Source organism: Protobothrops mucrosquamatus, unplaced genomic scaffold (assembly GCF_001527695.2).
Source record: "Protobothrops mucrosquamatus isolate PMUCROS unplaced genomic scaffold, P.Mucros_1.0 scaffold942, whole genome shotgun sequence".
Classification (NCBI taxonomy): Eukaryota; Metazoa; Chordata; class Lepidosauria; order Squamata; family Viperidae; genus Protobothrops; species Protobothrops mucrosquamatus.
The window spans coordinates 807,579-818,598 of record NW_015387190.1 but is presented as its reverse complement, the minus strand read 5'-3'; the positions used below and the strand labels follow the sequence as shown (position 1 = coordinate 818,598).

The 11,020-nt window shown below is 42.7% G+C and overlaps 1 protein-coding gene across 4 annotated transcripts; it reads right to left on the bottom strand.

The window, feature by feature from the left end:
- On the bottom strand, window positions 1–11,020 carry GNA12 (G protein subunit alpha 12). Of its 4 annotated transcripts, none has more exons than XM_015819506.1 (5): window positions 10,939–11,020; window positions 10,631–10,857; window positions 8,508–8,723; window positions 3,547–3,597; window positions 1–2,856 (listed from the first exon to the last, which is right to left on the bottom strand). In XM_015819506.1, the coding sequence occupies exons 1-5, from the start codon at window positions 11,018–11,020 to the stop codon at window positions 2,287–2,289; spliced, it is 1,146 nt and encodes a 381-aa protein (XP_015674992.1). In that variant the 3' UTR covers window positions 1–2,286. The 4 variants fall into 4 exon arrangements, with proteins under 4 accessions (XP_015674992.1, XP_015674993.1, XP_015674994.1 ...); XM_015819507.1 differs by having other exon boundaries at window positions 10,942–11,020; XM_015819508.1 differs by having other exon boundaries at window positions 10,631–10,854; window positions 10,942–11,020.

Sequence of the window (11,020 nt, the reverse complement as noted above, 5' to 3'; positions counted from 1 at the left end):
TGTCTATCAAAACCTGTGATAATCACCACATTTATTTCCCTCAGTACGGAGCTCTGTTATACCACAAACTTGTTATTTGGTATCAAAGAAACATAGAGCTGTATATTACATTCAGCAAGGCATGCTTCTACAATAGAAAAAAGAATAAAATTAAGTTTTGATAAATACAGTATATTAGCACCTTGTTCTTTCAAAACCACTTTAAAAGGTGACTGGTAGCATAATTCAGGTTTTAAGTACTTGTAAAGTGGTTTGTGCTACTACTGGAGAGAAAGTGTTAGAAGTCATGTTACCGGACACACCAAATTCCAGCTACACAGAAACCACTGGCAAAGAAATGAATTAAAATATGTACATATGTGCCATTATGATGTTTCTGAATTTCATAGAGTTTGGGCCCTTCCCCATAGCAAGATTACTCTTCCAACAAATGTATCAGAAGTCCCTGGGCCACTTTAGGATTTCCAAAGGATAAATATAGCATTAGCTCTAATTATAAAATAAGGCCCAACTGACCATCAAGCTTAAGATGCCTTTCCCCTTGTCACCAGACAACCGTTTTCCGCTGACAAAACTGATTCTTGGCAAAAGGCAACATCTTATTCAGAAATGGTAAAATAACGGATTCCAGATGTTAACTGCTTCCAGGTGCGTTCATAGGTAAGCTCTTAAAAGAAACTGCCTCCAAAGCTGAAGTCTGTGGCTTTTCATGGTTAAGTCTGTCTTACTTAAGACCTGGAAACCAAGGTAGCCCTCATCTCAGAAACAGCTCAACTTTGCACAAAACATACTATCAAAATGGAAAGTGTGGCCTTTAGAATGGGGCACACCACACCGAAAACACGGCTGTGTGAGTAATCCACCCACAAGGGGGAAAAAACTCTCAAGAATTCCCCTAACTGGAAGTCACGAAAGATTTTTAAACTGGTTATTATTTGTGCTATCAGCGCCTAGAAAATGGCCTTGCATTTGATTGTCCGCAAAGGGCAATGCAGAAGAAGTTGATATAGGAAAGATGAAGCCCTTCGGTTTTATTACAAAATATGGTACCAAAGTCACAGTAAACATTTCTTATGTTTAAGATTATCCCTGAATAATGATTGTAGGATGGATAAGGCAGGACAAAAGGTTGATTAATACATACCTCAAGAGTAGACAAAAGTGTGAACTGTCTGTACAAAAAAGAAAGGCACCCATAGTTAAATATAACGTTTTAGAATGAAAAAAATAAGCTCACATCAATGTTATTCACAGCCTTCTGCAAATTCACACATACTGTATTCTAGCCTTAAAGGGGCGAATTACATGTGTCAGGTTTATGTGGATTTTTAAAAAATGCATTTATGACATACATTGGTAAACCCCTATATAATTAAGAATAAACTCAAAGCAAGACCATTAATCCAAACTCAGTGGCTCCAAAAGACTGAATTTTTTTTTAAAGAGCAATTCACTACAGTGCTATGGGCAGTTGTTCCTTGCCAAGACCTATCTAAAAATTGGATTAACTTCTGTGTTAGACAGGAAACAGCCTAACAGTTGCAGTGAGGGATTTTTTTTTATACAGATCTAATTTTAAACAGAATCAAAGATGTTTTAACAAAGCACTAGGCGTGTATTTTCACTACTATTGCTGAAGCTATGTCTCATCAAGCAGTAACTGCTTTGGATACCTAACCAGCTTTGATATATCTTGCTATAAAAAAAATGTTTTGCTCGTATGACTGTCTAAATTCAGTTTCCAACTCTGGATTTCTACATGAGGAAAGCTGAAGACAGATTCCTTAAGCCAGAGCTAAGATAACCAGTTGCAAATACAATCCAAATGTTGGCGGACCTCTTGTGTACACACCTGGCTCCTATATTGATCTTGGAATTATAACAATGTATTGCAATGTATTCTCTTAAAAAGAACCCCCAGTGAAGAAGTGAACTATGTTACTGAATTCATTATTTCAGCACCCAAAACTAGTTTAAGGCTGACAGGTATGGAAGCCAGAACATTCTGGCATTGTCGTAGAATAAGATTAATTCACGCAGACACCTTGGTTGCCATTTCGCCACGAGGGTTTCCAAAAGCCAAGAGGAAACATCGTTCCGTTGTGTTTTGAGTTGACCGATGCAAGAGCTCACATAAACTTCTGCCATTCTTCTACTTCTGCTTCTCCTGCCCAGCTTTCCTAACTCAAGGCACAGCATGGCTCTTCCAAGAAAAGACACACAGCAAAAGCCACAGCGATGGGCCTACATCGGGCTAGGATTCCAGGGAGAGAATTCCCTCTTCACTCACTGCAACATTATATCCTTAAGGTTCTCCTGAAGGATGGTGTCCTTCACCGCGTGGAAAACAAAGCGGATGTTCTCGGTGTCGATGGCGGTTGTGAAGTGATGGAAAAGGGGCTTACTGCGATTCCGCCTCTTCCGGTCAAAGCATTGTACCAGATAGCGCTGGACGTCTTCCAGACGGTGAGGATCACCTCTGAAGTCTGAGAAATATTTCTTGATGCTGACCGTCTTGACCTTCTCCACCAGGAGGTCCATTTTGTTCAGAAACAGAATGATGGAGACGTTGAAGAAGAGCTTGTTGTTGACAATGGTCTCAAAGATGTTCATGGACTCCACTAGTCTGTTTGTGCGTCGGTCTTCCATCAGGACCTGGTCGTATTCGCTGGAGGAGACCATAAACAGTATAGAGGTTATGCCATCGAAACACTGGAACCACTTTTGGCGCTGAGACCTCTGTCCACCCACGTCCACCATTTTGAAAGGGATCTTTTTAATAATGAAGTCGTGCTCCACGATTCCTTTGGTCGCTTTTCTAGCCAGTAAGATGTCTTGTTTACTGGGGAAATAATTCTGCAGGAAAAAAAGAAAAAGACACAGGAAGTAGGAGAAAGATCACGCTTCAAAAGGGAAGTTAAATCCACCGAAGTAGCGTCTAGATATACTATGGTGGAAGGAAGATTCTGGAACTGAAATGGGGAAGGGTAAGCTAGAGGCTAATCTTGCGTGGGCTGTTCAGATGCCAAGGTTGGGGTTTGTGGAAAGAGCTCACTTTATCTCAGGTTATTTTCACTATTTTGTATTTGGCTGCTTGAAGTGGTGGTTAGCAAACTTAATCTGAAGGATGAATTTCAATAATTTACAAACCTTTGCAGCCTGGTTTCCGTAGCCTCTGAAGTTACGTGCCGCAGTTTCAACAGATGCAATAAAATCCAGAGCTCCTGATAAACTAGATTTCGCTGATGCTGAGATTGGCAAAATCTCACTGCTACTACAGGGAGTTTGTTTGAACAATGGATGTATTCATGCCTTGGTTTTTTTTTAAACAGTGGGCACAAAACATACTTTTCCCCCAGAGCAAGAATAAGAGCTCCCACGTATAAGAAATGATTACTCTGCTTTAGAAGAGAGATTATTTACTAAATCTAGACGTTCAAACATTCAGTTCTTATGATTTTGAGGAACATTTCCCAATGTTATTACTTCTCTTATTTATATGATTTGAATGTATGAGAACAAAACAACACAAACAGAAAATCTCACCAACTGGCCAATCCGATCCAGATTATCCAGGAAATATTTTACTGATTCACCCTGTTGAGAAAGAGAAGAAGAGTATATTTACTTATGGTTTACATCCTGCCTACTTCAACAAACTCTGAGCAGCTCAGAGAGTTATATTTAGATTAAAACATCCCATGGTTAAAACACACTGAAGACTTAGTGCACAATATTCCTCTGAAAAAGCCACGTTTTCACCACATCAGGATTTTAATACCCCTTGAAGTGTACTTGGAAAGATACTGGCAACCAATACAGTGCCCAAAATATCCTCTGCTGAAATGCTTCTCATCTGCCAGCGTGCAAGCTGCTGCGTTCTGTACCAACTGAAGTTTTGGGGTCAACTTAAATCAGCCTTAAGAGAGTTTTAGAATCATCCAACTACAAGGCAATCAAGGAGCTGTTTTTGCAAAGCAGAAGGCCTTCGTTTAAACTACAGCACAAGTGCATCGTCACAGAACTGGCTATACTGCCTCAGAACCAGAGCTCTGATCTGGAAAAATCAACCTTTGGAAATCTATTTACACTGCTTGGCTCTGCCTCGTAATGATCCCTTTATGGAACAGTCTGTAAGCCAAGCTAGAGCTGTGTACACCACTTTGGGGAAGAGAATTTCCATAGCAGGCTGTAAAATAAAATAGCTTTGTCTTTATTGCCCTTAGGATAGGCCATAGATTCTTGTGTTATAATACAATGGCTCTTTCATTTGTTTCCTCAAAACCTAAGCAGGGATTTTTTTTTTTCTTATAAAGTGAAAAACACAATACAGAAGTCAACTGCTCTCTGTTTATCCTGACTGTTTACAAGATAAAGCAACCTTCATATGGTTTCCAGTAAAGCACACAATATCCACTTGAAGATCCCAGACTGTTTTCAGGTTATCTCCATAGAAGGACTACTGTTCCCTAGGCTTAGAACATAGCTGCTTGGGGAATTCTGGGAGTTGAAGTTCACAAATCTTGGACCTTAGAGCTACATATGGTCCCTCCGTTCTTGTATTTCTCAAGCAGGTAAAATATATTCCAATTTCAGCTGTAGCTGTTTGCGAATGTCCCTCATAGCAATTTTTTTTCTAGCTGTATTATTGGAGGTTTTTTTTGTCTTTCTGTTTCTTCTGTTCAACAACAAGAGTTCATGCCAGTCAGCATTTGTGGCAATTACTATATATTGGTAGTACACAAAACCATCAGATCTACAAACAATCATAACTCCTAAATAAAATCCAAAACTTCAGCACGATTAAACCACAATTTTTACATGTCAGATCTTAAATGGGAACGATTTAATCCAACTTGATCTAGTTCTAGTTTGATCTAGTGCTCTTATCTGATTTGACTAGGATTAAACAAAATTCCAGGCAATTCTGAAGCCTTCCATCACATCAACAATGTCTTCAGATCATTAACAACCTCTTTGTTGTCCTTGGATTGCTGGGGAAAAACATGTTTTTGTTATAAGCAAATAACAACAAAGGAAATAATACTTTGTTCAAGTCTAGCCATTTAACACCCCCACAATTTGACCCGAAACAATTACAATTGCTCTGCAAGTTTGTTTCACTATATGTTAGATAATTCTCAGATCATTGCTTATATTTTTTTACACCTAAAGAGTTAACATACAAATATAGATGATTCATTTTCACTTTATATCTCTCTTCTTGTGCATCCTCTGAGTCAGTCTGGCCAACTGGGACAACGTAGGAGGAGGTGCTGTCCCCATCATTGAACAGCAGCCATGAGTCATCCCACATCTGGGAATTAGAAAACCCAGAACTGGGAACTACAGCCCTGAAATAAGCCAGCTCCCACATCTGAACATCGTTCCAACTTTTTATCTTGTTTATTTCGGGCCGATACTGTGGAGCTTCTTCTTGCTTTCATCTTAAGAAGAACGCTTGTCCAATTTACAGTTACAAAGTACAAAAATTCAGGCGGTTCACATGCTAAATAAAATCTTCCTGATTTAATAAGGTGGCTATAAAAGGGCACTCCCTTTTAGCGTGAGAGGACAGGTAGTCCTCAATTTATAACAGCTCATTTAGTGACCATTTGAAGTTAAAACAGCACGGAGAAAAAGTGACTTATGACCGGTATTCACACCTACGACCGTTCCAGTATCCCCATGGTCAGGTGATCAAAATTTGGATGCTCGGCAACTGACTCATATTTATGACGGTTGTAGGGTCCCGCGGTCATGTGATCCCCTTTTGTGACCTTCTGACAAACAAAATCAATGTGGGAACTGGATTCACTTAACAACTGTGTTGTTAACTTAAAACTGCAGTGATTTCCTTAACAATTGTGTCAAGAAAGGTCATAAAATGGGGCAAAACTCACTTAACAAATGTCTTGCTTAGCAACAGAAAGTTTGGGCTGCATTGTGGTCATAAGTCAAGGACTACCTGCATTAAGAAACAAAAGTACTAACTAGAGGGTCCAGTAGTGAAAATAAATATATTTTTAATGCATACCAGCTGCCCAGATAGATATGACTTATACCAGAGCAAAATCATAAGCCCCACAAATGTAGTGACATATAGTTCTGAATGAGCAGTTTCTGGCCACGGTATGGCTATAAATAGTACAGGTCTCACTATAACCTAAAATTAGAATTATCACTGCACAGGCTCCATGCTTTCCGAATGGATGCCCACACACACCTTTTGAAAGATGATTCTGAGTTCAAATGCTCAGTGTTATCTCTGCCAAGTGTGTCAAACACACCCCAGACTACCATATTTTATATGGCCATCTATCTTACAGAAGACCATCCTAGACGACTCACAATCATAGTCAATAAAACAGAACAAATAAAATAAACCAACAAGCCAACGCCACATAGTTCAAACACAGCACCATCGTCTCCTGACAATTGGCCATTTATGGGCAAGACCTAAGAGAGTCAGTGGGAAGTAATGGAAACCAACTGGGACAAACTGAAGTTAAGAGAACAAGGGGTGTTTTTAGGCCACGGGTAACACAGAACTATGGTCAAATGATTGTTTTTCAAAATAAGGTCCTTGTGTGTGTTTCAGCTAAGCCATATATTTCCAAATAAGATGCTGACACGTTGATAGTACATTGGCACAGGGTTAGCAAAAGAAACCCAAATTCAAACTACAAAAAAAAGTTGTGAATTTCCACTTAGTTCTCTACACTGGACTGTTCCTCAAGATAACAGTCTCGAATTTAGCAGAAATGGCCAAGATTTCCGCTTATGTGAAGGATCACTCACAAGAAAGATATATTTTGGTTTGGAGAAGATGGATAGATTATATTGAGTGTAAATATGGGACTAAAAAATATCATTTGGTTTTTGAGTAAATTTTGGAATATTATGGTTGTATAAAGGTTAGAATATTTTATTTAGTATTATTTTTAATTATTAAAGTGTTGTTATTATTATTGTTTTTAATAATTGTACTGTTTAAAAGAGAGTTAAAGGAGGTTACAGATATGTTATTTTAATAGTTGATTAATGTTGAGTATGATTATGTTATTGTTAACCCTGTGATTGGCACTGGGAAGTGAGGGGGGAGGGAGAGGGGGTGGAAGGGTGGGAAGGGGAAGGGGGGGATTTATATTGTAAAATTTTATAAAATTTTCAATAAAAAAAAAAAAAGATAACAGCAAAAACCCAGGATACTTAATTACAAAGAACCTCAGATTTTGCCTCTATTACATAGCAGGTTAACCATAGTTTATCTGCCCCGAAGCAATACTTCGTACCACCTCCTGGATTTTGGTATACTTTACTCAAATAAGTGATCTTTCATATTTTAACTAATTTTTAGGCTTTTTAATTTGCAGTTAGGGTTAGACGGTAAGCAGGTGATTTAACTGCTGATCTATAGAAATTTCTTTGGGGGGGGCAGGTTCTTTAATGGAACCTCATATCCTGTGACAACACAGAAGTAAGCCAAAGGGGGAAATGGAAAAACATCTGGAAGGACGAAGCAGGCCAGCACGGCTGTACTGCTGCCAAAAGACATGGCTATGAAAATCAGCTGAGCTTAAATTGATGGATTTCACAAAGCCTCAAGTCATTGGATTGTTTACAAACTGATTGAGGATTAAACTGAGCTTCTTTAGGATCTTGATTACATTTCATGCTTACATTTCTCCAGCAGGTAATGAGGATTCTGGCCCTAGGACAGTGATCTGCTCATAGGTTTGAAGGCTAGGCTGTTTTGTGGTACAGCCCTTGCAGGAGGAAAATACTCCTCAAGACTGTTCAAACTATGATGCAAGCCCCACATCCTTTAGAAACTTTTAGAGCCAGTCTAAAACACCAGGCAATAAACCAGGAGATGGTGAGTTCTAGTTCTGCCTTAGACACGAAATCCAGCTGGGTGACTTTGGGCCAATTACCAGAGATTGGTGAATTCTAGTCCTGCCTTAGGCATGAAAGCTGTCTCCTGCCAGTCACCAGGAAACGGTGAGTTCTGGTACCTCCTGAGCATGAAAACCAGCTGGGTGACTTTGGTGCTAATTACCAGGAAATATTGAGTTCTAGTCCCACCCTTAGGAATGAAAGCTGGCTGGGTAATTTGGGGCCAGTCTCAGCCCAAACCCCTTACAGGGTTGTGGGGAAAATAGGAAGAGGAAGGTGTGTTAGATAGGTTCACCACCTTGCATATACTTCTCAGTTAAAACAAAGTTCGGATCCAGTTCAAAGCCCATGTGGAAATTCCCACATCTGTTACTTAAGAAGCAATTTTACCGGTAGGCAGCCATTCCTGGTTTTCTCAAAGCTTTCAGCAGCAGCTTTCAGAAGTGATAGGGTAATCCTTAAACCCGGAAGGGCCTAGCAGCACATTTTCAGACTAATAACTCCTATGAATGAAAGCTAATGTGTGTCCCAGGATGAAGCTGCAGGATCCAATCTGGGTCAGTTACCGGGACCAGATGTTTTGTCTTCTGAGCTTTCAGTTTACTCACCAGTTGATATTCACTTCGACGGCTGAAAGCTTCCTTGATCCCAGAATCCTTCCACAGGCCGGTCAGAGCTGGTACGTACAACTGAAACATGGAGGGTTCAATGAACATGCTTGCTTTATTTTCAAAGGCCATGAGGAACATGGCATGTTTCTCATTTTCCGCGTATTGCCAAGGAATGCCGAGCTTGTCCCGTGCATCGACTAGAACTCTGCAGCCCTAAGAAACAGAGAAATACACTTCAATTCTTATGCTGCCCCATCTATGCTCACTCTTTAACACACCAATATAACCACGTGCACTTTGTTTGGCCAGCTCTCCCCTGCTCTACATTCCAAGATATTTTAGACAACTTTGAGAGCCAAATTCCATCCTTATTATTAAGCCGGGATGTGGTTTTCTTAAAGATAAAATTCCCATTTGTTGTGGGTAAGTACTGTACCACCAACACAGCCATGCTACTGGGGTGAAGAAGGCAAGAATTCAGTTTTGCAACACCTGCAGACTGCCGAGCTTGTGGCGAGACAAACTTCTGTAAGTTTCCCCTTAGAGCAACTTTTAAGATACAGGAAGAAGTCCAGCAAAACCTTCCACGCAACAAATATTTTTCCCCCCACCTTCTTAGGAAAAAACAGTGGCTTAGTCCAATAGCCTAGGATGGGTTTGCAGGAGGAAAAGTCTGGATTCCTAAGGTTTAGAACAGGTTTTTTTACCCCTCAGGCTGGAAAGCCATCTCTGAAGACAAGTCTATGCAGTTAGCAGGGTGTGTATATCAGGCTGGGCTCCCTTTTTATGGCACTGTGCATATTAAGAAATAACTTTGGCACACGTGGAATTAGCAGTATTCTGAACTCAGAACTCTGAAGGAATGTTCTGAACTCAGAATTCTGAAGGAATGTTGTAACGCCCTCCAAAAAATTATTTTCCTCCAGGAATTTTAATAAAAACATGGCTGCGTCCATACACAATAACCCCCGGGTCATTTACTTGCGGTTTTCTGGATCAAGCCAAGGGATGCTGCAAATTAAATTTTAACTAGTAGGTAATACAAATGCAGTCTATATGTATTTTCAGCAACAACAATCCTGTAAGGTGGGCTGGGCCAAGACAGATAGACGGATGCCAAATCACCTGTCTGGTTTCGCAGTCTCAGGAGGACTAGAACTCAGGGTTCAAGCCCACCTGCTTAGCCGTTACACAGGGGGTGGATGCTGGGGAAAATGCATCCTGGGATATGGGAGTGCCCTACCCAACCTTGGGCATCTCTACTTAAGAGGTGGACAGGAGACCACCAGGAAATCTTGCACGCAAAGTTGGGAAAAAAATATGAAGAAAGCAGCAGCAGATCATCACCCTGCCAGGTGGGTTGAGGTGAGGGAAAGGCCAGGCCCCTAATCCCCTGCTGGCTTCTATGCCCAAAGCAGGACTGGAACCCAGGGCCTCTTGGTTTCTAGTCTTGCCAGTTAACCAGTACACCAAACTGCCTCTCAAGGGGGTATTTGTAGGGGGAAAAATCCCTCTTTCCAAGGGGGGGGGCAAACCCTCTTCAACTTGAAGGCCTCTACTTAACAGGGGGGATATGAGACCACTAGGAAATCTTGCAAAGTTGGAAAAACAAATGTGAAGAAAGCAATGGCAGACCACCACCCTGCCAGGTGGGTTTGGCGGAGGGAGAGGGGACGCTCCCTAATCACCCCATTGGCTTCCGATCCCATGGCAGGACTGGAACTCAGTACATCGAGGGGGCTCTCAAAGGAGCATCAGTGCATGGGGGGGGGGGAAAAATCCCTCTTCCTATCCAGGGGTCTCCAATGAACATGGGGACAGGTGACCACCAGGACATCTTGCAGGGGGGAGTTGGAAGGACCCTCCTTGGAGGAAGAAGGCGGGGCAGATAACAGGGCATAAAACCAGAGGAGAGAGGGGGCCTCAGAGGTCCTCTAGCCCGACCCCCTGCTCGACCAGGAGACCCCATACCACCCTGCGGGGAGGGAGGGGAAGGGGGGCTGGCCTTTAATCCCCCTCCTCCCCTCCGCTTCCAAGGGGGCCTCCTGCAGTCCTTCCCTTGGGGGGGGCGTGGCCAGCCGAGCCAGCCGAGAGGAAAGGAGGCCACGCGGCGAGCCCACCTTGAGGGCGTTCTCGTAGATGGTGGCGCGGAACTCGAGCAGCGCCTTCTGGTCGAACTCGCGCCCGTGGATGATGCGCATCTGCTTCAGGAAGGTCGACTTGCCGCTCTCGCCGGCGCCCAGCAGCAGGATCCGCACCAGGCGGCGCACGGCGCGGCGCTCGCGGGCCAGCAGCGCGTCGATCTCCCGGCTCCGGCGCCGCGCCTCGCGCTCCAGCTCCCGCCGGCGGAGCGAGGAGGAAGAAGGAGGAGGAGGAGGAGGAGGAGGAGGCACAGCGGGCGGGAGAAGGCCGCCTTCCTTGCCCGGCTCCACCGGCCCGGCCGCCGCCTCGGGGTCGCCGCCCGCCGCCGGCCAGAGGCAGCGGCCCAGGGAGCGCACCACCCCGGCCAT